Source organism: Pipistrellus kuhlii, unplaced genomic scaffold (genome assembly GCF_014108245.1).
Source record: "Pipistrellus kuhlii isolate mPipKuh1 unplaced genomic scaffold, mPipKuh1.p scaffold_m20_p_2, whole genome shotgun sequence".
Taxonomy (NCBI): Eukaryota; Metazoa; Chordata; class Mammalia; order Chiroptera; family Vespertilionidae; genus Pipistrellus; species Pipistrellus kuhlii.
The window spans coordinates 32,911,653-32,937,986 of NW_023425515.1; the positions used below are offsets into that span (position 1 = coordinate 32,911,653).

The window sequence follows — 26,334 nt, forward strand, 5'->3', positions numbered from 1 at the left end:
GTGATAAACAACATGCACATATTTACAAGTTGCAGTATGTGATATACAAAGACAAGACCATCAACGTATTTTCTGTTCAATGTGGAGTCAAAAGGATTATATGGCACACTCAGTTTTATAGCTTCAATTTTTTGAGGGGCGAAAAAAACAACACTTCAAAGGCATATGCAATCCAATCTTTAATTGGGACATGGAATTTCTCCTTTACAACTTCTTGCCCTCAATATGTTAGGGTTTCTGTCATCTTCTCACATTGATTTTGAATGACAACTTACACAAAGATATTCACAGAGAAGATAGACTTGGATGCCATGAGTTCTTGCAGGTGATTACTGAAATCTACTTAATTGACTCCAGATGTTCCATCATTTGGGCCTCAGTCCGTCCTTGTACACAGCATATAAAAGACACTAACATGATTCCTGGGGAACACAGGTTGCAAGGTCAAAAGCACGTTACAGAGCAAATGAAGTCAACAGAGATCACAAGTTGCGGACTGCAATAGTAACAACAAGCTTTCTGATGGGGAAAAACACTGTCTTAGGAGGAATGTGTAGATATGAGAAACTGCCCCATGCAGAAATGTCCCTATTCAGGCATTTCCTTTCTGACAGCCTCACCCTTTGTCTCACCGAAGGAACACGGACTATCACAAAGTATCGAGCCCAGAACACAACCCACTGTCACCGAGATGTGGAGGGGCTTTTTAGGGGGATGTGTATGTAACCTCTATAAATGACCACAGAAGTTATTTATCAACTTCCTAGAATTTAGGAATTAAGGAGCAAACCAAGTTATTGTAGGCAATATGGTCTCTAAAGTGTCATAAAAAACAAACACATAGTTTTTTTTCTAGTGCAAAGGAATATAGCAAGTAAGAAATAACACTATAAATCTTTTTTTCTTTCAAAGAAAATGCGTTTATGCATTCCTAACATCCATTAAGGGCACTGGGAGACTGGCATCCTGAACATGAAAAACCAGGAAAAAACATCAAGGCTTTTAATCCACTGTTTTTTTGTATATAATGAAATTATTAGGTGGGGAGAGGGAGGAAAACACCTTCCTTTAATTTTACTTGCAAAGAACTGAAAGTGGATGAATGTCACTTTTATAAAATGCAAATCTTATCCACAATCTTTTGCTGTTATCTGAAATAAGAATTCAATGAAATCTTCTCTATGGCATCACATAAAAGCATATACCTATAATTTTACACGTGTCTATATGTATATAAATATACATACAGAGAGAAAAGAAAATGGGAATTTTAAATAATCATAGAACCAAGTGGCCAGCACTGTTATATTAAAATCTACCAAAAAAATATATATATATAATTAGCAGCAAAGTGAATAATGTACTGACCAATAAAATAAGTTCTAAGTTGCCCTAATCAACTGTATTTTATAAATTACTGCACAAAGGATTATTTTACTAAGAGTCACAGCTCTAAAGAGAATCTGAACGGAACATTCTTCTTCTGTTTCTGGGAGAGAAAAATATTATTAAATAATTTTTCTTTTCAAAAACCATCACTTCAACAGAAGAGTGACTTGGTACTGTACCAGAGGTTAATCACAAAACTGAATTTTAAATATGGGTCTAGAGCATTCAACATTGTTTAGAAGTATTCAAGAAAGGAATGATTATAATTTTCCTTCTCCCCATCTCTTTGCATATAGAATTCTCAAGGGAAAGCAGGAGTTTGGTAATTTTTAATAAGCAATCAAGTATGAATTGACCATAATGCAAAAATACTGCTCAACATAAACTTCTTTGTGGCCTTTCAAAAGAAGTCTGGATGAGCACCAGCTTTATCCATGTAAATAGAGTAAGGAGATAAAATACAGTTAATGAAAATTCATAGAGTCCTCCATTACTTAATCTAGACATACACTAGAGCTTTTAAAAAAATACAAAACTAATAATACTGATGTAATTATCAGATAAAAAGCCATCTATAATGTATTTCTGCTATCTTCAAGGAAACTGAATTAGAAAGAATGAAATTAAAGTTCATGTATTTTTCTACCTGAAATGATGATAATGAAATTTAATCAACTTTTTAAAAATTCCTCTCTATCTATGAAACAGTATTTTTCAGGACAGCCAACGAACAACACGCAGATGAATGTAAGTAAAATATAAGGATCAGTTTATCTACAAAGTCTGCCAAACCAAACGCCCAGAGATCTAAATTTATGACTGAGGCCATCATATCAGGAACAAGTTATTATCAATGAAGTAACTCTAAATTGAAAAAACCCGAACACATCTTTACATTTCCTAAAACCAGCTGAAAAATACTTTTTAAAAAAAATATTGTATCTATCTTAAATTCATTGGATATTCAAATGTGGAGCTTAGAAATCCCACAACACAGATGGGGCATGAAAATGACCTTATGAGACAAGCTAATTCAACCGGGATGGCAAGAGATGGGGAAAGGTAGCATTCAAACGTATGAAATCCGTAACTGGAAATGAAGTGACACTGTTTGGAAGTCCACAAGGACGTCGGAGGTGTCTGAATCCAAGAACCTTCATCGCCATCATGGGAAGACATGATAGGAGGGAAAATGTCCTGGAAAAGACCCTAATGCGGTTTATGACAGCATGTCCTACCAACAAGAGAATGAATGGAGGTGAGGTTCCAAAGGAGCCCTGGGAAAGTGAAATCTCTGCTTTACCGTGATCTGAAGAACTCAATAAAAACCCTTTACTGAACAGTACACAAAATTGCAAAAAGGAGATGAGATTTTTACATAGTTAAAGCTCTTAAGTGGTCAGGCTTCTTACTGACCAGAACTTGGTCAAGATAAAAACTTATTTTTCATGGAGTAGGTAGGGAGGTCACGTGCTCTAAGTGACGCAACACAGCTGACCTGAAAAGGCATCATTACCTAAGAAGCACGCTCTTGTCCTTCCCCCGTGCTGGCATCTCACGGTACCACTGCAGTCACGTGTATTAACATTAAGCAGAGGAATGTACTTATACCAAAAGGATCACAAAGCAGGGCATGTGGACAGAAGGCAGTAACAGGCAGGACAAGCTGCTCTATCGGAACACAACGATCCCTATACATAGCCCAGGTTCTCCATCTCGTTCCTGTACCGCTGTTCAGACACCTTGCTTTTATGCTGCTTGCTCTCTAAATGATGCCGGAACTCCACCTCTTCGCCAGCCCCAACGTTGCACATCGAGCAGTAGAACTGGCCGCTCGGAGTGACGCACATGGCCAGATCACGCGGAATTCTCTGCCGAGAGCGGCGATTGAAGTACGGACCTGCTAAAGCAAGAGACAGAAGTTCACTTCAAAATAGTCACTAAGGGGAATGACAACAGTCTGATCAACCATCACTATAATTTGTATTTCTTAAAATTATAAAATTCACAAGTTCCTAGCTTCCAATGAATGTGAAGTTAATGGATTTTTTAAATTACAATTTTATACAGGTTCATCTAAAAGCTAATATGATTCTTTCAACTCTTGCCAAAAAGGTTTCTGTAGAGCCAAACCCAAACTCTAAATGAAGATGTCTCTAAAAAGTAGTTTTAAAAGTGATTTAATTTCCCAGAATTGTATGGTTTAATAATTATGCCAACTCTTTAACCCAAAAATTCTATTTCTAAGAATTATCCTAAGAAAATATTAAGAATTTTTGCATAAAGATTTATCAATGAGGGTATTTATTTCATCAGTTTTTATAAAAAGCATCTTTAGGAGGATGTGGGAAAAAGGAGAGTTCCAAAAATGCAATTTAAAAAATTACAGTAGACTGCCATGGTTAACCATGCTGTCACTAAAAGTAATGAAAATATTTTAATTATATGAAAATGTGATTATTATATGCTATTAAGTGAAATAGGAATATCACAAAATATAATCGCATTTCTATTTTAAAGAAGTATTATGAAGAGTGGAATGACATATGTAAAAATGTTGGTGAAATTATTAATCATTTTCTTTTATTCTCTCTACATAACTGACTTCTTAGATTGTACCAACAGCTTATTGATTTTATGCTTTCCTTTTCTACTATAATAAGTAGTTGGAGCTTTTCTAAACATATTGCTTTCACTTCATTCTACAAATTTAACGTATTTTTATTGATATTTGGTTCTAATAATTTGTAGTACTCTATATAATTTCTTCTCTGGCCTATGAGTTATTTAGAAGTGTTTTTAAGTTTCCAAACAACTAAAAATTCTGCGTGATTTTTAAAAATAGTTTTGTTACTGACATCTCACTTAATTGTTCTCTGACCAGAGAACATAGTCTAAACTACCTCTGACCTAAAGTTTATTTCATCTAACATTAATATAGCTATCTCAGCTTCCTTCATGTTAGCTAATTTTTTCATCTAATTTTATAACCTCTGTCTTTTAACTGAGAATTTAGTAAATTTACATTTATCACAATTACTGATACATGTTTATGCTTTTTGAAACTATATTATATTATTGTTTCTATATGTCCCTATTTTCTATGCTTCTCTTACACCTTTCCAGTTAATTGTTTTAGTTTGTTGTTTGTTTTACTATTAGCATGAATAACCTACGCTGGTTTGTGTATGCATTGGAGGCCAGGGCAGAGGGAGGATGAGAGACTACTCAGGCCTATTCTCCCTCCTGAAGATAATCAGAAAATGCAGAGAACATCCCTATAAACTAGTTGTTCTGAACTGAAGGTGTATACCGAGGAAGCATTTTCAAAGCACATGTATGTCTGGGTCCTACTCTCAATGTACTGACTGAAAGCCTCCGAGTCCTGGTGCAGCCTGTATATTTTATAACAACTCCCCAGGCGATTCTAATTCACTATCCTGGTTAAGCACCACTGCTGAAATGCTTTTAATTTTCCCCAATATATATGGATTCAACACTGTGCAACCTTAAACCAAATAGCTCATTTTTATAAGGGATTTTACATTCCTCAGCTGAAAAACACCAAAGAAATATAAAAGATCCATCATAAAAAGGTCTTAAAACATAAACTATAGTTTAAAATAAAAATAAATAATATACTAAATAGAAAATAAATAAATAAATGAGACCTGAAATAAACACCAGCTTGAAAAGCCACCAGACCAATTCAAGCAAAGCAGCTTACCCCACATTCTCAGGGCTATCAATTACCATTAAAAGGAATAAAAACAGAGGAGCCCATTTGCAGCAGTAGCCAAGGTATGTGGAAATTCACTGTATACCTGAATTATTCTGTACTGTATACATATTTCTCCTATTAGGCATCATCTTATATTCATTCCCTTCTTTCCGGGCCCGCCGTTGACCGGCCTCTGAGGATTCCCTGGAGAAAAGAAATTTTAAAAGAGTGAGACGTCTAAACAGGGATCCATTTCAGCTCTTTCTCTCTCCAGACACTCAGTCTCACACAACACTTTGGCCTCAGAGAAAACGGCAATACCTACGAGAATGAGTTACTCTGAGCTTCCGCCAGCCGCAGTCTCTTGGCATGATTCTTCCCTTGATAGTGAGCCTGAGCCACAGCTGGAGAACTAAAGGAGGCATCACAGAGCTTACAGTAATCATTCTCTGTGGCCAGGATCACTCGGCCTCCCGGCTTAAAGGAGCCCATCTGGCATCAAAGACATAAGAAACAAGGTTAAAGAGAAAGATCCGGAGCTTATTTCCTTCTCCTCCTCCACGTTCCTTCTAAGCCTAGGAGACACTTCATCATGGTTTTGCAGGACAATCACCAATGTACCAAAATCATGAATGGCTCATTGCTATCTCCAACGAGGAATTATAAACAAAAAACAAAAAACTTAAAACCCAGCATGGAAGATTGAAGATAGTATAGGCAAAGGCTAAAATCATATTATCAGAAAAGTCATGTCAGCCCAGAATCCATCCATAAGCATTTACTGATCACCTACAGTTTATAGAACTTGCTATCTAATGCAGAGCCACAGATATACACTTTTTTTTTTTTAAATGAGCCCCTGCTCAAAGAGTCTACAAATTAGCTACAGATACAATATAATTAGGGAGAAATAATCAGCAGACCCAGCCAACTGTATTCAGGCTGGAAAACAGTGAATTAAGGGAAGTCTAATACAGGGCCTGAAAGATAGTATTTATTCACTTAATAAATGTTACTGGGCTAATAAAAAACAACAAGCTAGATTCTGCATGGAGGAGAATAAAACATAAGAGTATGGAAAGCATATCACATCAGGTCCAGCTGAAAGAAAGAGCACTATTTCACCTGGAAGAAAAGACTTTCTGGACACAGGAGAGCTGTCTTCAAACACCACAGAGAGCTGTGCTCTGAAAGAAAGCTATGGCCGGCTGTTTGCCCAAAAGGGCGGAGCTGGCTGAAAACAGTCCCTGTAGGGAGCAGCCATCCAGTTCCAGGGCAGCCTTCAGGACTCAGTACTGTGACAACCACACTGCCAGAAGATCATTCTGGGAACTTTCCTGTCCTCTGATTCTATGTTTTAACACATCTCATTTACCCCCACAAATTCTTGAGGATGGAGCAATAGCTTTTTATTGCTATCCATACATTAAGTACTGGACAGCTGACATTCAGAAAAGCAAAATTATACCTTAAGATCAAAAAAATTCTTGCCCTACCACATGTAACACCTTGGACAAGTTACTTAGCTTACCTGTGCTTCTAATAACTTCCAGGTAAGACCAAGGTTGCTGGCCCAGGGATTAATCTCAGAGTAGTAAGGCCAATACTGCTAAGTTACTGCAAGCATTCCAGGAATCAGGGCCCAGGACAAGAATGAGACAAGCAGGCACTTGCCATGGGCACAAAATTTAAGAGAGCATCAAAAAAAAAAAAGCCCAGCAATCAAAATAAATAATACTTTAATGGAATATTTTTACAAATGCAAAAAAATCAATAAGGAACAAAATATCAAAATGTTAAAAAATGACAGGATCAGTAACTGCCATGCCATGCCATAGTGCAGCCTGAGGCAAAAGGAAAAATCAGTAATACTTAGACTAGGTTTTTTAACCTTTCGTTCACCATTGAAATTTTTACATTAATTTTTAATTTTGAAAATAGTTATCTAGGCCCTGATTGGTGTTGTTAAGTGGTTAGAGCATTGGCTCATGCAATAAAGGGTCACAGATTTGATTACTGGTCAAAGGCATCTATCTGGGCTATAGGTTCGATCCCCAGCCCTGGTTGAGAAATGTGTAGGAGGCAATCAATCCATGTCTGTTCTCTCTCTCTCTCTCTCTCTCTCTCTCTCTCTGTTTTTCTCCCTCTTTCTCTCCCCCTTCCTCCCCGCCCCCCCCCCCACCTTCTTTTCTTCCTTTCCTTTCCTTCCTTCCACTCCTTCTAAAAACCAATGCAAAAAAATATCCTTGGGTGAGGATTAACAATAGCAAAAAAATAAATAGTTATCTTGACTACTGAGTTTTTAGTCTCCTTTTTAAACTTTATGCCCAAATGTAACGCATCCCTCTCCCCATCCTAGTCCCAGCCCTGAATGAAACAGTGCATGAAAAGTGCTTAGCAAAGTACCTGGCATAGTAAGTACTCAATTAGACTTATTATTTATGACCACAGTATTTTTCTAAGGACAAATGATACTCCAGGACAGATTAAGGAGTAGAATCCATATGTCAGAGGCTGCTAAAGTACAGGAATACTTTGCTGGAAACACCCGCTCTATCTTTCAAAGAGTAAACAATTCCGTGTTCAACCCGAAAGTATTTATACAGGTTCTCTGACCAGAAGTTTAAAAAAGAAAAGAAGAAGAAGAAGAAGAAAAAAAAGAAGAAGAAGGAGGAGAAGAAGGAGGAGGAGGAGGAGGAGGGGAGGAGGAGAGGAAGAGGAGGAGGAGGAGGAGGAGGAGGAGGAATGCAATCTCAAGAAATTAATCTCAATAAAAGGCAAAATATAAAGTAAATGGGATTAACTGCAATAAAAATATAAACATTTAAACAATCTCGTTTTATTCAGGATTTGTTGGTTTTTATTCTAGTTTAGCCTAGACACAGGGTCATTTAAGCTCGGACTTTGAGAAATGCATAGGGAAAGACTCATGAAACAATATTTGTTTCATCACTTCATGCATCACAACCAAAGCATGAGAAATCTCAAAGCTCATGAGTTTTGGCATGCATTAAATCCAGCCCTGGAGTTGAAGGAGTCAAAAGCACCCAGTGGGACCTTTCAGGGGTATTTACCCAGTTGTACCATGAGGGGCACGTAGACGACAAATTTCATCCATGGCCATTTGTGCATAAGACAGCTTCCACCCTGCCACATGTCTTACCTGCGGAGGGACTGGAACAGCTGGAGAAGCCACAGGTTCTACCACATTGCTCATTCTGGCAGGCGGGGGACAGCTGTTTGCTGCATAGTAATTTCTGAGTTTCTTACCATGATTTTTACCCTAGAAGTAAAGTGAAATGGGTAATTGCCATGGTGAAAATTTGTCAAACAGAATTTATATATTCACTTAAAAAAAAAAACATAAAAAAGAAGAAAACCACAAACAGCACCAACTATACTTTAATCTTTCAGATATGACACACTAGGGTAAACAGGCCACTATTAGATTTGATTACTTGAATTTAAAGTAAATGTCTTTTCTTTGGTTCTAACTGATTACATTTATCTGGCAACAATAAAGGGACAAAGCCAGAAGAAATTAATTTCCTATATATTCCTAAAAAAGTATTACATTTTACAGTGATCTGTGTCCTTCCCAAACTTGTTGCCTTTCCTACGCCATTGCCTGAATATAAGTTTCACTAGTGATCCGGTGCACGAAACTCATGCACATTAAAAGGGAATTAATTAGAGGAAATATTTTAATATTGCTATTTGCCCTTTCTTTATAATAGAAGTGTCAGGGGTAAAAGAAAATTAGTAAAATGTATATGAAAACCTTCCTCCTGTCAGAGTCTGGGGCACGCCATGGGAACCAGAGTCAAGGCCCTGCCCACCCACGTGCACCTCAAAATCACAAGAGACCCGGACCCGGCCAGCCCCACCACCACTGGGCTAGATCCAGACCGGGCCAGCCCCGCCCCCGTCAACCCCTGCCAGGCAGAGAGCACAGGCTCAGGTCCCCCAGCCCGAGGTCCCCTGGCACAGGCCAGGGTGGGGGACGTGCCTTGAGGTCCCCCGTCAAGCCCCACATGGCGGGGGGTGTGGCCTCAGGTCCCACAGCCTGGCGCCAGGGTGGGGTGGGGGGGTGCACAGCCACAGGTCCCCTGTCAAGTCCCACCAGGCATTGGGCACAGCCTCAGGTCCCCTACCCTGGCCCAGCACCACGCAGCCTCAGGTCCCTGATGATTGCTCATTAAGGCTCGTTACGGGAATTCGGCCTCTGCTGTGGGCGCGGCCATCTTGTTACAGCATGATGGTCACTTTGAATATTCCCTCTTTATTAGATTAGACAGGATAATACTCTGACCTAATCTACTTTATAATCTGTATGACAAAATGGGTAATCCAATTATTTTTACAAACATAGCTCTTACAGAGTAGCTTTTTACTTTGTGCGTTAGATCATTTGCTGCTCACAAAAATCCTGTGAGAGGAACTTGCTGATATTATCCACAAAGGACAGCGGAAGAGCCATGATCCAGAGAGTGCGGGGGACCTGCCACCAGCACCCAACATTCAGCAGGGCCACGCACTGCAGCAGAGCTTGAGGCAGGCCTTCTGAGTCCAAAGCAAGGCCCTGGTTCACCACAGCATGATGGCTGCAGGAGGCACTGTGAACCTCTAGTAAAATGGATTTGCTTCTCTCACTGTGTTTCCTCTAAGTTATTATTCACACGACTATACTCCTGGAACTGCTGCAAATTGGTGGGAAGGGTCAGTGATCTAAAAGCATCCTAGCCGAAACCAGTTTGGCTCAATGGATAGAGCGTCGGCTTGGGGACTGAAGGATCCCAGGTTCAATTCCGGTCAAGGGCATGTACCTTGGTTGCGGGCATATCCCCAGTAGGGGGAGTGCAAGAGGCAGCTGATCAATGACTCTCTCTCATCGATGTTTCTAACTCTCTATCTCTCTCCCTTCCTCTCTGTACAAACTCAATAAAATATATTTTTTTAAAAAAAATAAAAATAAATAGCCGAGACCGGTTTGGCTCAATGGATAGAGCGTCGGCTTGGGGACTGAAGGGTCCCGGGTTCGATTCCGGTCAAGGGCATGTACCTTGGTTGAGGGCATATCCCCAGTAGGGGGTGTGCAAGAGGCAGCTGATCAATGACTCTCTCTCATCGATGTTTCTAACTCTCTATCTCTCTCCCTTCCTCTCTGTACAAAATCAATAAAATATATTTTTTTTTAAAAAGGGGGTATTCCATACAAGAGACAGTGTGATTGAGAGTTTGAAGGGGAAAATAAGGATATGGTAATGATACATTATGTAAGAACAAAACAGGGAAAAAAGAAAGGCAATGACAAACTCTAGGAAACACAGAAAGCTACACAATTAAGTCATATTCCAAATGTGAAACAACTAGTCCAAATAAGAACAGGAAAAGTGGGTTTCAAGACAACAAATGAGAGGGATTGTAAGCAATAAAAAGAAAGATTATAAAGCTAGTAAATGGTTTTTTTAAAAAGGCATAAGATTCAACTACTCTGTCTGTGGTCTAGCCACTCTCTGTCTCACTGCTTCACTAATAAACTCTCCTTCACTTCAAACTCAAAAAAAAAAAAAAAAAAAAAAGTGGGGAGGAGCATAAGATTCTTCTCTCTATTTTTTAAAAAGTAATCAGAAACTTAAGGGGAGAAAAAAAACTATTTCCAAGTTATAATCCACACAGAAAGTAAATTAAAATAGATTTTGAACAACTGGTGCCATTCAAGAAAGGGTTATCCATCTGAACCTCTCTTTTGAGGAGCACGAAATTGACAAGAAAATAATTCTATGGTGCCCTAATTTAAATTGCAGCAGGTCCGTGGGTGGAAAGAAGAGAGGAAAGGCTAATCCGTTAATAACTGCAGGTCAAAACCCACACAAGATGACTTACATTTCTGAGTCTATGTTGAAAATTAGAATTAGCACCCTGATGGCTATTTCCACAATTATTTAAAGAGGACAGCCAGGCACTATCAACTACTACATACCTCCGCTTCTTGCTTACACGTGAACTTTACAGACTTGTATACCACCAATCCAAAAAGAGCAAACACATATTGTCTCTGTACTTACCTCAGAACTAGCTCCACTTCACCTTCTCTCACCCCCTTTATCTACAGCCAGTGTAAATTCAACTTACATTTTCCTTCCCCAAATTCACTGTGCGAAACCGCCCCTTCAAACCCAGGGTGGTGGTCACACTATCTTCTCCATCTAGCCCTGCTAACAAGTGGTGTAGACTGCTTACCCCTAGCACCTGGTCCTTTTTATGGCTAGTGCGTGGCTCAAGCGTTTGACTGTGAATGCTTTCATTTAACAGAACCCTAACACTGGAAACACAGAGAAGGAAACGGCTTCATAGTGAACAGTATCTCCCTACTGATATTAATGCAGAAGCTGAATTTGGATGGTCAACCATTGAAATCAACCTGCCAATAGAGCAGGAAAAATTTAATTTGATTATCAAATAAAACTGTGATCAACCTCAGCAGTGTCAAACTAACACTACAGTCAACCCAAGATGGGAGGTAGAAAGGACACTAGGGAATAAAAGGCAGGAGATGGGTGAGAAAGGAAAAGGACATGATTACAGCTTTTCATTGCAAGTGCTTTGATCTTCAGGTGTTGTTTTGAGTGAAATAAGAATTGTAAAAAGGCAAGTTACCAGTGGCAAATGCTACAAAGAGGTCAAGTGAAAAAACTAGATTTGGCTAGAGAGGGCCATTTCATTAGAACACTGGAATGGAAACTGGCATGCAGTGGGCTGGGGAATGAAAGGGAAGAGAAGACCCACAGAGGACAATTGCGCCCAGCAGAACTCTAAGGATGGGAGGGAAGAAGAGAAAGGAAGCTAACAAGAGGTACTAAAAGGAAAGGGAAGGTTGTTGTTGCTATTGTATATATATGGGGGGAAAAAGCTTAAGCCTGCTTTTAATTTGATCAAGGTGGAAAAGTGATGACAGGTGGTGAAATACAGAGTATAGGGCACATAATCACCCTTGTCTGGAAGAAAGGATAACTATTATTTAGAAATAAGAAACGAGGTAGGGGTGGACTGGGATGGCAGGCAGGAAGCTGGTGAGACCAGCTAACAGCAGGATCAGAGAGAGCTTCTGTCCCTGAATGAGGTGTATTTTGACCATCTCAGTCCTCTGCAAGTTCATTTGGAAAACAATCAGGAGAAATTTTAAAACATAAAAATTAGCTGAGATTAAAGTTGCTGAGCATACCACCCAAACCTGAGTGATCAATGGTAAAATGTATGTGCTACAATCAGTACTTTAAATTTGGGGGTAACATTTAATTACACTCTCTAAATTATGAATTATGATCACTACACTCAGCATCATAATGTTAGAACTACTTTTTTGAACTATGTATGTTTTTTCTTTCTAATTAACCTAATATGATATGTCATTTGGCTACCAAATATTACAAATAGAAGTTGATGTTTACGACAAATTTTAGAAATGTACTTTGAGTAACTAGTACTTTTTTAAATGAATATGCAAATTAGCAGATAAATTGGCTGACTTTCTTTTAAACTGTGGATGCCTTAGCAAAATCTACCCATGCTTTTTGCTTTCTTAAAATTTTTGTTAATGACCTTCCAGTCTAAAGTGGTTCTTTGTCTAAGTATGTATGCTGCTGAAAATGTTGTGTTACTCCACGCCAGATCTGCCTTAAGTAATCTGGAGCCTATAGATTTTAACATAATAAAGACATTTTTTTTTCCTCCAAAGATTTTTATTTCAAATTAAGATAGGACTAAAGCCATAATTTTGGGACTGCAAAAATAGGTAACCTTATTAAGAAGGACAGCTAAGGGTATTCTGAAGCAGACTGACCGGTTTAAGAAGTTCTGGAAATAAAAATAAATCTGTGGCAATGACAGATACACATGGGTACTGCTAGGGCAGCCCCAGCTGGGGAACACCAGCATGCCAGGGAAAGTTTCCATTGTTTCTGGAACATGATACAACCGGGACTTCAGTGTAACACTGTTCAAACCAGACTGCGGATTGTTTACAATACCCTGGGCAATTTGAAACTTTGTGATTTCAACAGTGGCATCAACTCGCTGGAATGTCTTGGGTGATGTGATCACAGGGACTTAGCACACCCCCAATCACAGCGATGTATTCCTAGCACATACACAAGCTGCCACCACTGACCCCTTCATCTCACACGTAACTGAAATAATGAATTTCAGTCTTGGAACAACTCTATATTGAAAATTACAAAGAAGGTTTTTAAAGTGGAAATAAAACTTTACTTTCATCATCTCATCAAACCACCTTATTCTATTAGTCTACAACCATTGCCATTCTGCTTATTCCAGGTCCTAGTAAGCCTTACTCGTTGGTCTTACTCTTGTTTTTAGTAGCCTTTTTTAATCACTGCCTGTTTTGTGTGTGTGTGTGTTTTTCCCCATTGATTTTCTTATTTTTAAATGACAGTTGACATTTTTTATTAATTTAATATAAAATATGTATTAATTTCAGGTGTACAACATAGTGGTTAGACATTTATATACCTTACAAAGGGATCCCCCAGATAAGTCTTATACTCACTTGACACCATGCATGGTTATTACAATATTATTATATTTTCTAAGCTGTACTTAAGATACCCACGACTATTTTGTAACTTCCAATTTATACTTCTTAATCCCTTCACCTTTATCACCCAGCTCCCTGAACCTGCCCACCCATGAGGCAACCATGAGCTTGTTCTCTGTATCTATGAGTTTGGTTTTGTCTTGTTTGTTTTTTTAGATTCCGCATGTCAATGAAATCACATAGTACTTTTCTTTCTCTGTCTGATTTATTTCCCTTAACCTTTATCTTCTAGGTCCGTGGTCAGCAAACTGCGGCTCAAGAGCCACATGTGGCTCTTTGGCCCTTGAGTGTGGCTCTTCCACAAAATAACACGGCCTAGAAAAGTCTATTTTGAAGAAGTTGCATTAGAAGAAGTTTTAGTTTAAAAAATTTGGCTCTCAAAAGAAATTTCAATTGTTGTACTGTTGATATTTGGCTCTGTTGACTAATTAGTTTGCCGACCACTATTCTAGGTCCACCCATGTTGTCACAAATAATAAGACTTCATTCTTTTTCATGGCTAAGTAATATTCCATATACCACATCTTCTTTATCCTTTTGTCTTTTGACTGGAACATTTAATCCATTTATATATAAAGAAATTATAAATAGGTATGTATTAATAGTTACTGCCATGTTGTTGTTTTAATTGTGGTGGTTTTTTTTTTTTTATTGATTTTACAGAGAAAGATAGAGAGATAGAGAGATAGAAACATCGATGAAAGAGAAATATTGATTGGCTGCCTCATATATGACCCCTATTGAGGATCAAACCAGGCATGTGCCCTGACCAGGAATCAAATCAGGGATCTCTAGGTCAATCAAATCATAGGTCAATGCTCAACACTGAGCCACACCAGTCAGGCTGTTTTTCCAGTTCTTTGCTATTCCTTTCTTATTATCTTACACTCTTCTTTTGTATGTTGATGACTTTCAGTAGTATTGTGTTTGGATTCCTTCCTCTTTATTCCTTGTATATCTCTTGTAGATGTTTGCTTTGTGGTTACCATGTGATTCATATGTACCATGCTATGCTTATAGCAATCTATTTTAAGTTGATGGTTGTTAAACTCAAATACATTCCATAATCACTACCATTTTTACTTACTCCATATTTATGTTTCTGTCATTATTTTTTACTTCTTTTGTGTATATGTTTTGAGTATCCTTTAATTTACTATTGTAATTACACATTATCTTCCTACATTTTTTACCTTTTAACCTTTGCACTAGCTTCAGTGTTGGTTAGTCAAGTGCTTTTATTATGTGTGTGCCTTTGTTTGTGAGAATTAATTTTTCTTTGTGTTATTTCTTATTCATATTTTTTTTCTGCTTCTTAAAAGAACTAATCAGAAATGAAGAATACAACAACTAAAATGAAGTATACATTAGATGGAATCAACAGCCAATTAGAAGGTGCAAAGGATCAAATAAGTAGTTTGGAAAGCAAGATAGCAGAAAACATCCACTAAGAAGAACAAAAAGGAAGAAGAATCCAAAAAATGAAGATACTTTAAGTGACTTCTGGGACACCATCAAATGTAACAACATTCAAATCAAAGGGATACCAGAAGGAGAAGAGAGACAACAAGGAATTGAAATCCTATTTTTAAAAATAATGACAGAAAACTTCCCTGACTTGGTAAAGGAAATAGACACAGAAGTCCAGGAAGCATAGAGTGTCCCAAACAAGAAACTCACACTATAAATAAAATGTCCAAGTTTAAAGACAAAGGGGAATCCTAAAAGCTGCAAAAGAAAAGCAGTTAGTTATCTACACAGGAGCTCTCATGAGACTGTTAACTGATTTCTCTGCAGCAACTTTACAAGACAGAAGGAATTGGGACAAAATATTCAAAGTGATGAAAAGCAAGGACCTACAACCAAAATTACTCTTCCCACCAAAGCTATCATTTAGAATCAAATGACAGATAAAGAGCTTCCCAGACAAGAAAGAGCTGAAGGAGTTCATTACCACCAAACCAGTATTACAAGAAATGTTAAACAGGACCTTTAAGAATCACTGCCAGTTTGTGTAGCCTTTGACGCATCTTTCCAGCTAACATTTCTATGCTTTCCTTCTATGTTCTTTCACCCATGCTCTGTTTATTATTCTGATTCTCTTTGAGCCACATTCTCTCATCTTGAGCATTTCTGTCTTATAGAAATCCAGATCTAACTTATAAGATTAACTTTCTTCTCTACTCTTTTAATGAAATTGCTTGATACTTTTATATATTAACTGCTTGCCTTGTTTCTCTGTAAAAAAAAGAAAAATATTTCCCTCTTTAAGAAATACCAATAACATTGGTTTATTTCAAATCTTTGACTCTACGCTCTTAGAAACATGCTAGTATTACACCCAAAGTTTTCATTTTCTATTAAATTCTACTTTATTAAGACTCACTTGCTACTTCTTTCCTTTGTGTTTACTCTAGTTCTTGGCTGCTTAAATCGTCCCCTATGATAGTCTGTCTTTTCTCTTCCAACTTTCCACTTAATAATTCTGATTATTGAGAAATTTACAAAAAAAATTTTTCCATTTTCTTATATTTTTTAATTTATCTACTCACTGTATGACTGTCAGGGCTGCAATTACATATAATCACTAATGTTGTCAACTAAAAAGTTCAGAGCACAATACACAAATATTGACTAAATTTAAAAAAAAAAAACTAAGTAAGTGCTGATTTTATCAACTTTAAACCTTATAAATAATGACCCTGATCAAACTGAACTCTATGCATAACCAGAAGCACCCATCACTGTCTATAGAGATACAAAATGATATTAGGAGGGGGAAAAAGGCAGGAGGTACAGGTACAATCCTTGCACATATATTAAATTACACATTGCCCAAGAGTTTTCCCTCATAAAAGTGATCAAGTCTTCTTTAAAGACTTGGGTTTTGCTTCCAAGCTAACGATTTAGGAGAGACTTTTACAGCGAAAAATCGAAAGTTTAAAACCCAGGTTTGATTTTTCAAAGTATGTCTTAGGCTATAAAACTGAACATTCCCCCAAAATGAATGAAGAGGAAAACTATCACTGAGTTTAAGGTTTTAGATGGATCATCCTAACAGATTCCACTTGAATGATAAAACAGGCAAAGGAAGACGCTGTATCAAATCAAGGTAGTGGGAAATGGAACATAGAGGGAATGAGAGCAGGGATTGGGGCAAGGGGAAAAAATCCTATATAATAAAACCCTAATATGCAAATCAACTGAAAGGCAGAACAACTGGTTGCTATGATGCACACTGACCACCAGTGGGCAGACGCTCAACACAGGAGCTGCTCCCTAGTGGTCAGCGCGCTCCCCCACAGGGCCAGCCAGAAGCCAGGCTCACAGCTGGTGGGTATAGTGGCAGTGGTGGGAACCTCTCCCACTTCTGCAGCAGAGCTAAGGAGCCCTCAAAGGACATCCCCTTAGGGGTCCTGGGCTGCGAGAGGGTGCAGGCCAGGCTGAGGGACCCACCCCCAGTGCATGAATGTCATGCACCAGGCCTGAAGTATAATAATAAAACCAGAAGGTGCCTTTATGAATGAATGATGACATGTGCCAGGATCTGAGAAATCTAATTAACTCAACTCTCTGCACCTGAGGGAAAAACAAACCCAAATAAAGAGAACTCCAGGGAAGCAATATATTATGCTGGAGAAAACAACACACCATCAAAATAGTGATGCAGTCACAAGGTGATACAATCATCAGTCTTTAGGATCAAAAGGAAACAAAGGCTTACACGCAGAGTAAAAAAAAAACCTTGAAATTGGAAAACAGTTATACTGACACAATAGAAAAAAATGCCTGTGTAAGTCATCTTTCTACCATATGGACTTATTACTGCAAACATTCACGGAGAGAACAAATGGTCAAATCAAGAATGGCCCAGAAGATATATTTCCGTTCAGTGGCATTTGGCCTCAATTGCCTTAGGTCTCTTTTCTCCAACAAAGGAAATTATATTATTTTAAACAGGTAACAATCTCGAATAGAAAGAGATATTGTACCATCCCTTTCTAGTCTAAATATAATTTTCTATTTGTCCTTTAAAACCGTCTTTTCCACTAGCTATGCTACATGGAGGTGAAAGCTTTAAATCTTAGAGATGATTATCAGTTCACACTGACAGGCTAAAGGAAATCAGAGTGTGCTCCTTATAAATGAAGGGTGAGGCTCAAGACTCGAACGTCATTTTATTCTCACTACAGAAGATACCTGTATTGTCCTCTGATAGCAGTGACAGGGTTTGTAAGAAGAGTCAGAGGTTAAAAAAGGAAACGTGTAGGATTCACAGAGATAAGCGTGAACCAATGCTGATTGTACTAGCTGGGAGAGAATATTTATAAGACGAATTCTTCCAAGCAATTTTGACACCAAATTGAGTTTGGTACATCATGTAACAAATATCTGTTCCCCCTGGGATGACCGGTTTGTTTACCAACATAGACGGCATGGTGCACATTTGTTTTACGACAGGTAAGCTATCAAACACCACACAGCTACTGTATAGGAGGCTAAGATCCCATTTTATGAAAACAAAACAAAACAAAACAAAACAAAACAATGCTTTCTTTTAAAGTAGGAACGTTATACTTTTAGTCAAACAAGCTAATACTTAGTTGTTCACTAAGCCATGTTGATCAACTCTGAAATGGGCACAGCCCTAAAACGCTCGCCCACTAAGCGCCTGGTTGTCTTTTCTTCCCTTACCTGATAATGAGCCTGGGCTTGCTGCGCTGAGTTCAAGGTGACATTGCAGAGTTTGCAGTAGAGGGGCTTACACAGATCCTCCAGGGTAGAGTCTTGCTCCCCTGCCTTCGGTAGCTCTTCCTCCCCGGCCAGAGGTAAGGAAGCCTCCTGCACAAAAGGCCTCTGCGGTGGATGCTGCAAGGTTCCTGGAGACCTGGCGGCCACTGACATAGGAGGAGAGGGTGAGGGCCGCTTAGGCAGAGGGAGCCCGGCGTGTTGCAAGAGGATCATTGGGTAGGAAAGCCTTGGGCATAATCCAATGTGCGCGGAGAAGTTACGTCTTCACATCTGAATCAAAAGCAAAAGCATACCCACTTAAAAATGTGACCTCAGCGCCACGACATGTCCAAGACCACACCACCTGACCCCTTCCTCTACGTCTCTAACCCTTCTCGGGGCTGCACCTCATCCAGCTCATCCAGCAGACTTCCCTTGGGTTAATCCCCATTGACACAATGGCTCCTCCACAGAACACAGGTTTATAGATTTGGCTTTGTTTTGCTTGGCACAGCTCCAACTGCGGTCCCTCTGGCCCTCAAACATTAAGAGTACTGCATCCATGACTAATTAAATCTAAACATCACATGGCTGATGTGGACATCAAAGGTCACCTCGTCCAGACCCCTTCCCTCAGGCACACTGACTCTTAAACACTCTTGATAATCACACATAGACAAAATTCCACCAGCTAAGAACCTGAGCAAATGTCTACTTTCCATCCAAACTAGTCTTTCATCCAAATTACATATTAAAAAAAATAATAATAATGAAATAAAGAGTTCTTAGAGCACCTCTAGAACTAGCTAAAATATCCAGGAACTCTAAGAATAACTCGGAGTTACCATGTGACAAAAATAAAAAGTGTACCTTCTGGTCATCTACTAACACTTAGAGATTGAGCCAATGATTCCTTGCAGCAGAGGTTGCAGACAGCCTGTAGGGCGTGCAGCCACAGACAGGCTCTGCTTGGAATGTACACTGTTTTGTTTTGCTTTCATTTTTTAAATTGAATTAGTCATCAACATTCAAAAAAAATCAATATACTCATGGCTTCTCTTTTTTTCTTTTCCTTTTTCCTTTTTTTTTTTTTTTTTTTTTAGGGAGAGGGAGAGAGAAACATTGACGAGAGAGGAACATCAATGGGTTGCCCCCCAACACACCCCAACAAGGATTAAACCCACAACCTGCCTGTGTCCTGACTGGGAATCCAACTCACCACCCTTCGGTGCACAAGATGACACTCCAACCAACTGTGAGCCACACTGGCTAGGGCAGTGGCTTCTCTTGATAAAAGGACAATTTGGCAACACTTGGCACAGGGTCCTAGTGTTGCAAGTACAGTGTCCCTGGCAGCCATGCCTGCCTTCTCCAGGCCACCTCAGCCCCCACTCAGCCTGCTGCCTGTACTCATGTTACTGGCCTGCCCCTGGAGGTCCTTGAAATTAGGACCTCACTTCATATAGCCTTAGACGACATTCATGAGTCCCCTCTGAGAATGTTTCCTTCCCCTCTATCGGTAGATAACCTGCACAAAATAATGTATTGTATCAAGTAAAAGTACAATGAAGTAATGGACCACTCTACCACAGCCCCAGTAGAATTCCAGTTCCCCAGTCTCAGTTATTGCTTTTCCCCTTCTTATTAAATAACTGATAGTCTCTATTCTGTTTCCCTCAGCAAAGGCTCAATATGTTCCAATCCCTCTTCAAATTTATCCGTGATTTCTCTTGCCTCCTACCCAGATGGCATCTTCTAATCCTAGTATCTCAAAATAACCTACAGTACACACTTTGAGTTTCCATGATTCTAACCCAAATTAAAAATCTTTATTTTAAAATTCACTATTCCTTCCACTCTCTCAACATTATTAAAAATCTCCTTTCTTGGTCAATAGACTATGACTATTTTAAACTGCTGAAATTTACCAGCTACCATAGAAGTGTGTACATTTTATGACAGTGACAGATCTACGAAAATTAACTAAGTTTTGGAAAGTTAAAAGTTTCTATTAGCATATTTAATAAGTATACACACGTGGAAACTGCAATCAAGTAACAACCTTTTACTAAAGTCAGGGTCTTGAGGCATCAAAGAATATCAATGCAATGGGGAAAAAATGTACTTAAGGGCAAAGTACATAAATTATTAGTCACTAGAGGCCCAGTGCAAAAAATTCATGTGTGTGGAGGGGGAGGGGGACATCCCTCAACCCAGCCTGCATCCTCTCCAATCTGGGATCCCAATCACCAGGATCACAATTAAGGACTGCTAGCTCCCAAGTGCTTGCCTGCCTGCCTGCCTGACTGTCCCTAACCGCTACTGCCTGCCAGCCTGATCACCCCCTAACCACTCCCCTACCAGCCTAATTGATGCCTAACTGCTCCCCTACCAGTCCAATTGCCCCTAACTGCCCTCCCCTGCAGGTTTGATCACTCCTAACTACCTTCCCCTGCATGCCTGGTCCCTCCCAACTGTTCTCCCCTGCAGGCCTGGGTCACCCCAAACTGCCCTTCCCTGCAGGCCTGGTGGCCCCCAATTTCCCTCCTCTGCCAGCCTGGTCACCCCCAACTGCCCTCCCCTTCAGGGTTGATCACCCCCAACTATTATACCCTCCCTTGAAGGCCTGGTCCCTCCCAACTACCCTTCCCTGCTGGCCATCTTGTGGTGACCATCTTGTGTCCACATGGGGGCAGCCATCATGTGGGTTGGATGTTGGTCAATTTGAATATTACTCATTTATTACATAGGATTATTAGATAGAATAGAGGCCTGGTGCACAAGTGGGGTCCAGACCAGCTGGTTTGCCCTGAAGGGTGTCCCGGATCAGGATGGGGGTACCCTTGGGTCGTGGGGTGACCTGGGCGAGGGGCCTGTGGTGGTTTGCATGCTCCCCCTAATAAATAATATTAAGAAGTTTCCCAATTATAGAAGATAAATAAATCCCAGATAATAGGGCCAACCCAAGAGGAGGCCCTATTATCTGGGATTTATTTATCTTCTATCATTGAAACTTTGTAGCCTTGAGCAGAGCCAAGCTCCTGCTTGTTCTGTGGCCATAGCCATTTTGTTGGGATTTATCTATCTTCTATAATTAAAACTTTGTAGCAGAGACCAAGGCAGGCCAGGGCTACAGGAGCTTGGCTTCCTCCATCACCAGGACACCTCAAGCCTCCTGCTCTGTGTCTGCTGCTATTTTTGTTAGGATTTATTTATTTCTATAATTGAAACTTTGTAGCCTTGAGTGGAGGCCTGGGCCTACCAGGGTGTGTGGGAAGCTTGGCTTCCTTCATTGCCAGGGAAACCCAAGCCTCCTGCTTGTTCCGTGGCCGCAGGCATCTTGGTTGGGTTAATTTGCATACTTGTTCCTGACTGGCAGGCAGCCGTGGCTTGTCGGTGTAGAAGAGTGATGGTTAATTTGCATATTACTTTTTTATTAGATGGGCTAGTATTTAACAATATTTCTTATTAATCATAACATTTAGAAAAACAATGAGGTTATTTTATTCTTAAGCAGAGATATGCTGTCCATATCTCTGGGAACATAAAGAAAAGCAATACAGCCCTGGCTGGTTTGGCTCAGGGATAGAGTGTCAACCCACAGACTGAAGGGTCCCAGGTTGGATTCTGGTCAAGGGTATGTAACTTGGTTGCAAGCTCAATCCGCAGCCCCGACCTGGGTGCCTGCAGGAGGCAACCAATTCTTTCTCACATCGGTGTTCCTCTCAGTCTCTCCCCCTCCCTTCCATTCTCTCTAAAAATAATCAATGGAAAAATATCCTCAGGTAAGGATTACCAATACAGAGACACAGTAATACCAACTTGCCATAAACAAGTTGCCAATTCAGAAGAGAAATGGTGAAGGAGGGTGTCAAAACATCTGGATAAAGGAAATCAGCAATATTAGCAGAAAAGCAAATGCTACAAATTGTTTAGACATGTCTGGACTTGTTTTATGGACACTCACTCCCACTTGAGGAAATTTGGGCACATGCCTCCTAGTGTTGCCTAACAGATTTCCATCAAAGGCCCTTCTCAGAGCACAGTGGTACAAGAGACCTGATAAAAATCTCCCCAATTAAATGCTCACCAATTAGAGACTTACCCCGTTATCGCATTTTATCTTATCAAGCTGAGGAAATTTTAGCTCTAAAATTCTAATAATGTTCACAGGATAGCTATTATTTAACCAAAATTATTTCTTGTAACAGTCAACCATCAAAATGATAATGTCAACTTCCACACAGAATGCATGACAGTTACATCAAGTGTTACTACACTGGCAAACGAAAATCAGCATACAGTATAAATCTAAAAGAGATAAAATCATGCCTTCGGTGAAAGCATGCATGGTGGATTACAGAGAGACCGAAGCTGCTGCATTCGATTAAAAGAAACCAACTTGGTGGCTGATGTAAACAAAACATCCCTCGGATCCTAAAAGCCATTCAATGTGATGCTTGGGGTGGCCTACATGACGGGTTGATGGCAGTTCATGTCCCGGTTTGGAAGGGGGTAGGGGGACAATAAAAATAAAAAATAAAATTGGGTGGACCCAATTTAAAGAAAGGGGATGAATGATCATATGATAGTTTTCATGATCAGACTGGGGCCTACTCTCCACGGACTGTTTCCACGCTAATCGCTTTCTTGTTTCGAGAAAGCTACGGAGGAAAAGGCCACCTTGAGTAAAGGAACAGGTTCCTGACGCCCCAGCCAACTAGGGAAGTCTCTGATTGGGAATCCTGGACCTGAGGGAAAGACAGTGAGCATAAATTTGGAGGTCAGCAGAACGCAGCCGGGGTATGGGAGAAAAACAGAAGAAAAAAAAAGAAATAATAATCAGCCGAGGCAAGGCACCTCCTATTAGGAAGGCTCAAAGGAGCGCAAGAACCTGGGGGAGCAGAGGCCTCGGTGGACTGGCGTCAGCAGGGACGGCGCCTCATCCTAGGGCCCCGTTTGCACCTTTTGAGTCAAAGCTACCTCGGCTTCAGCATCGCCCACATACACCTTCCATCCCTGCAGTGCACGCAGGCACCCGAGCTGCACACACGCACCTCCACCCAAGGATGCCATCACGAAAGATGGAACCCCGGTCTCCCACGAGCCGCGGGCAGGCGCGAGAGCCCGGCGGCTGCACGCCCGCCCGCCCGGGGGCCCCGCTGCTCCGCACGGGGCACGAGAGGCTACAGAACAGCCCCGTCCACAGCAGCGGCAGCGCGCGCCCCTCGCGTGCAGGGCAGGTGCACAGCCCGCCGCCCGCAGGACCCCGATCCCGCGGCTCCGGGCTGCCCGGATCGCCCGCACTCACCGGAACCGCCTCCGGGCGCGCCGCGCGCCGCCGCCGTCCCCCCCGCGCGCCCGGCCGCCGCGCTCCACCCGCCTCCCGCCGCACAACTTTCCCAGCCGGCCCCGCCGAGCCCTCTCCGCAGCCGCCGGGGGCGGACTCCAAAGTCAGTCTGACCAGACCCTCAGGGAAACAGCTGCAGGAAGTGACTGCGGAACCGGGAGGCGGCGGGGAGGAGACTGAGGGCTCGGGCCCGGCGTCACCACTGCGCATGTGCCCGGCGGAGCGCCGCGGCGGCGGCGGCGGCGGCGGCGGCGGCGGCGGCGGCGGCGGCGGCGGCGGCGGCGGCGGCGGCGGCGGCGGCGGCGGCGGCGGCGGCGGCGGCGGCGGCGGCGGCGGCGGCGGCGGCGGCGGCGGCGGCGGCGGCGGCGGCGGCGGCGGCGGCGGCGGCCGCTCAGACACTGGCGGTGCATGGGGTGGGAGGTGGATCGGTGCACCCCGGAGCACTGAATGGGAACAAATAACAAATGCGGGCGTCAGAATGAGCATGCCCCTAGGTCGATCTCAGCGAACGGGTCCTGAGAGATGCTCATCAGAGACCCTGGAAAGTTGATTCCGATCAGAAGCACGGGCACCGCTTGTGCCCCATTCATCCACCGTCATTGAGATGCTAAGCGCTTTCCTTCCAGCTGCGCCCTCAGTCTGTGGGCTGCGGGCCAGCGAGGCTGGGTGGAGCTGCCAGAGGTCCAGGACCCTTTCAACCACAACAACAGCAGAGCCTTGAAACTGCACCGCTCCCCAGGATGGAGGAAGAAGAGCGTGGCTGCGGACTCAGTGGTCTCAATCACACAAGAGAGCGCGCGCGCGCGCACACACACACACACACACACACACACACACACACACACACTTGGCTGCGACTCAGTGGTCTGTCACAGGAGAACACATACACACACACACACACTTGCCCCATCCCCTACACTAGCATGGGCAAGAAATAGGAAGACTTTCTCCTGACCCCTGGAGCCTGGTCTGCAAGGCAGGAAAATCCAGTAAGAGACTGGCTAATGCTAGCATGTCACATGTTCTCACAGTCAACTTTGACGCCTTCGGGATTGATACTGAGATACAAGCTGAGGGAATTCTATTGATAGTTCTAAAATTCTAATAATTTGTAAATGTTCCCATCGGAAAATTTTCGAGGGAGGGTTATTGGGGTAAAATGTAATGCACCATTATCATTTTATGTGTATAGTTCAGTGGCAATATGTTTACTTCCTGGTGTGCTTATTTTTTTAATCATTAGTAAAAATGTCAAGGAGATCTAAGTATAGCAAGATAGACCCTAGTAATAGGCAAATGACTGCAAGAAATGAAGGCCATTTCTTTGTACGACTACCCACAAACCCGATTGCCTTTTCCAGAGATGACTTCACAAACTCAGTGATTGTTTAGCAACCATACACCCAGCTAGTGTCCACAGGCCATTTGAGGAGAGTAACCCATCGTGCCTAGGCAAAAAAAAACAAAATTTTCCTCAATTGATTCTCCAACTATTTATATATACAGACTTTAGTATAAAAATTAAAAATGGCCACATTGTTTCTTTAAAAAAATAAGCAAATGCTGCCCAACTGGCATGACTCAGTGGTTGAGCGCTGACCTGTGAACCAGGAGGTCACGGTGTGATTTCCAGTGGGATATGCCTGGTTGCTCGCCCAATCCCCATTGGGGTGTGTGGGAGACAACAGATCAACGATTCTCTCTCATTATTGATGTTTCTATCTCTCTCTCCCTCTCTGTTCCTCTCTAAAATCAATAAAAATATATTTGTTAAAAAAAAATGCTGTTGAAATCTACTCTCCCACCTTTTTTCTGCATGGTCTTTAGCCACTTCACAGTCCATACCCTTTAACCACAACCACAAAGGGGCTTGCCTTTCCAACCTGACCTCCCACAGTCTCTTAGACATTGAACAAAACAGTCACATTTACTTACGGAGCTCCATCCATGCCAGTCACTCACCTGCCTCTGTGAGTTAGATCCATCTGCAGCAAAAGGCTTTGCCCCCATCCCTGCATTTCCAAATCCAACCTATCCTCCTAGATGATAACTGATCTACCCTATAAACTCCTGGACTGTAGGAAGGATACATGTTTCAAATTTTATGTTTCATTGTTTCATGCCATTTTGTATGTTAGTATAAAGATCTGAAATATTCACTGAGGCACCCACCCGATAGCTCTGCACACACACATACATATTTCCATGTTGTTTAGTAGACATATGGAATTCATGGCAGTGACAGCAGTCTCATAAGTCAGACATTTTGGTTTGAAATAGCTGACTTCATGAGTTTAGCTCCTAAAGAGCTGAAAGAAAAGAGAAAGTAGACCACAAACAATGTATTAGTCTGTTTTGCTGTAAAAGCAAACAACTCTGAAATCTTATGGCCATGAAGGTTTATTTCTTGCTTGGATTCCATGCTATGGGGCAGCTCATGGGTTTTCTTATTCCAGGTCCCAGACTGAAGAAGCAGATGCTATATGTGACTTGACAGTTCTCCTGGCAGATGGGAAGAGCCAGAGA

General features: G+C 41.3%; 1 protein-coding gene across 5 annotated transcripts; it reads right to left on the reverse strand.

Moving 5' to 3' along the window:
* Positions 1 to 135: 135 nt before the first annotated feature.
* Positions 136 to 23,969, reverse strand: ZMAT3 (zinc finger matrin-type 3). Of its 5 annotated transcripts, none has more exons than XM_045583696.1 (6): positions 23,770 to 23,963; positions 18,423 to 18,749; positions 8,274 to 8,393; positions 5,436 to 5,602; positions 5,214 to 5,314; positions 136 to 3,292 (listed from the first exon to the last, which is right to left on the reverse strand). In XM_045583696.1, exons 2-6 carry the CDS (start codon positions 18,690 to 18,692, stop codon positions 3,081 to 3,083), a joined length of 870 nt encoding a protein of 289 aa, XP_045439652.1. In that variant the 5' UTR covers positions 18,693 to 18,749; positions 23,770 to 23,963; the 3' UTR covers positions 136 to 3,080. The 5 variants fall into 5 exon arrangements, with proteins under 5 accessions (XP_045439652.1, XP_045439654.1, XP_036301189.1 ...); XM_045583698.1 differs by having other exon boundaries at positions 136 to 3,289; positions 23,770 to 23,961; XM_036445296.2 differs by lacking the exon at positions 23,770 to 23,963 and adding an exon at positions 23,516 to 23,601.
* Between the last annotated feature and the right edge of the window lie 2,365 nt (positions 23,970 to 26,334).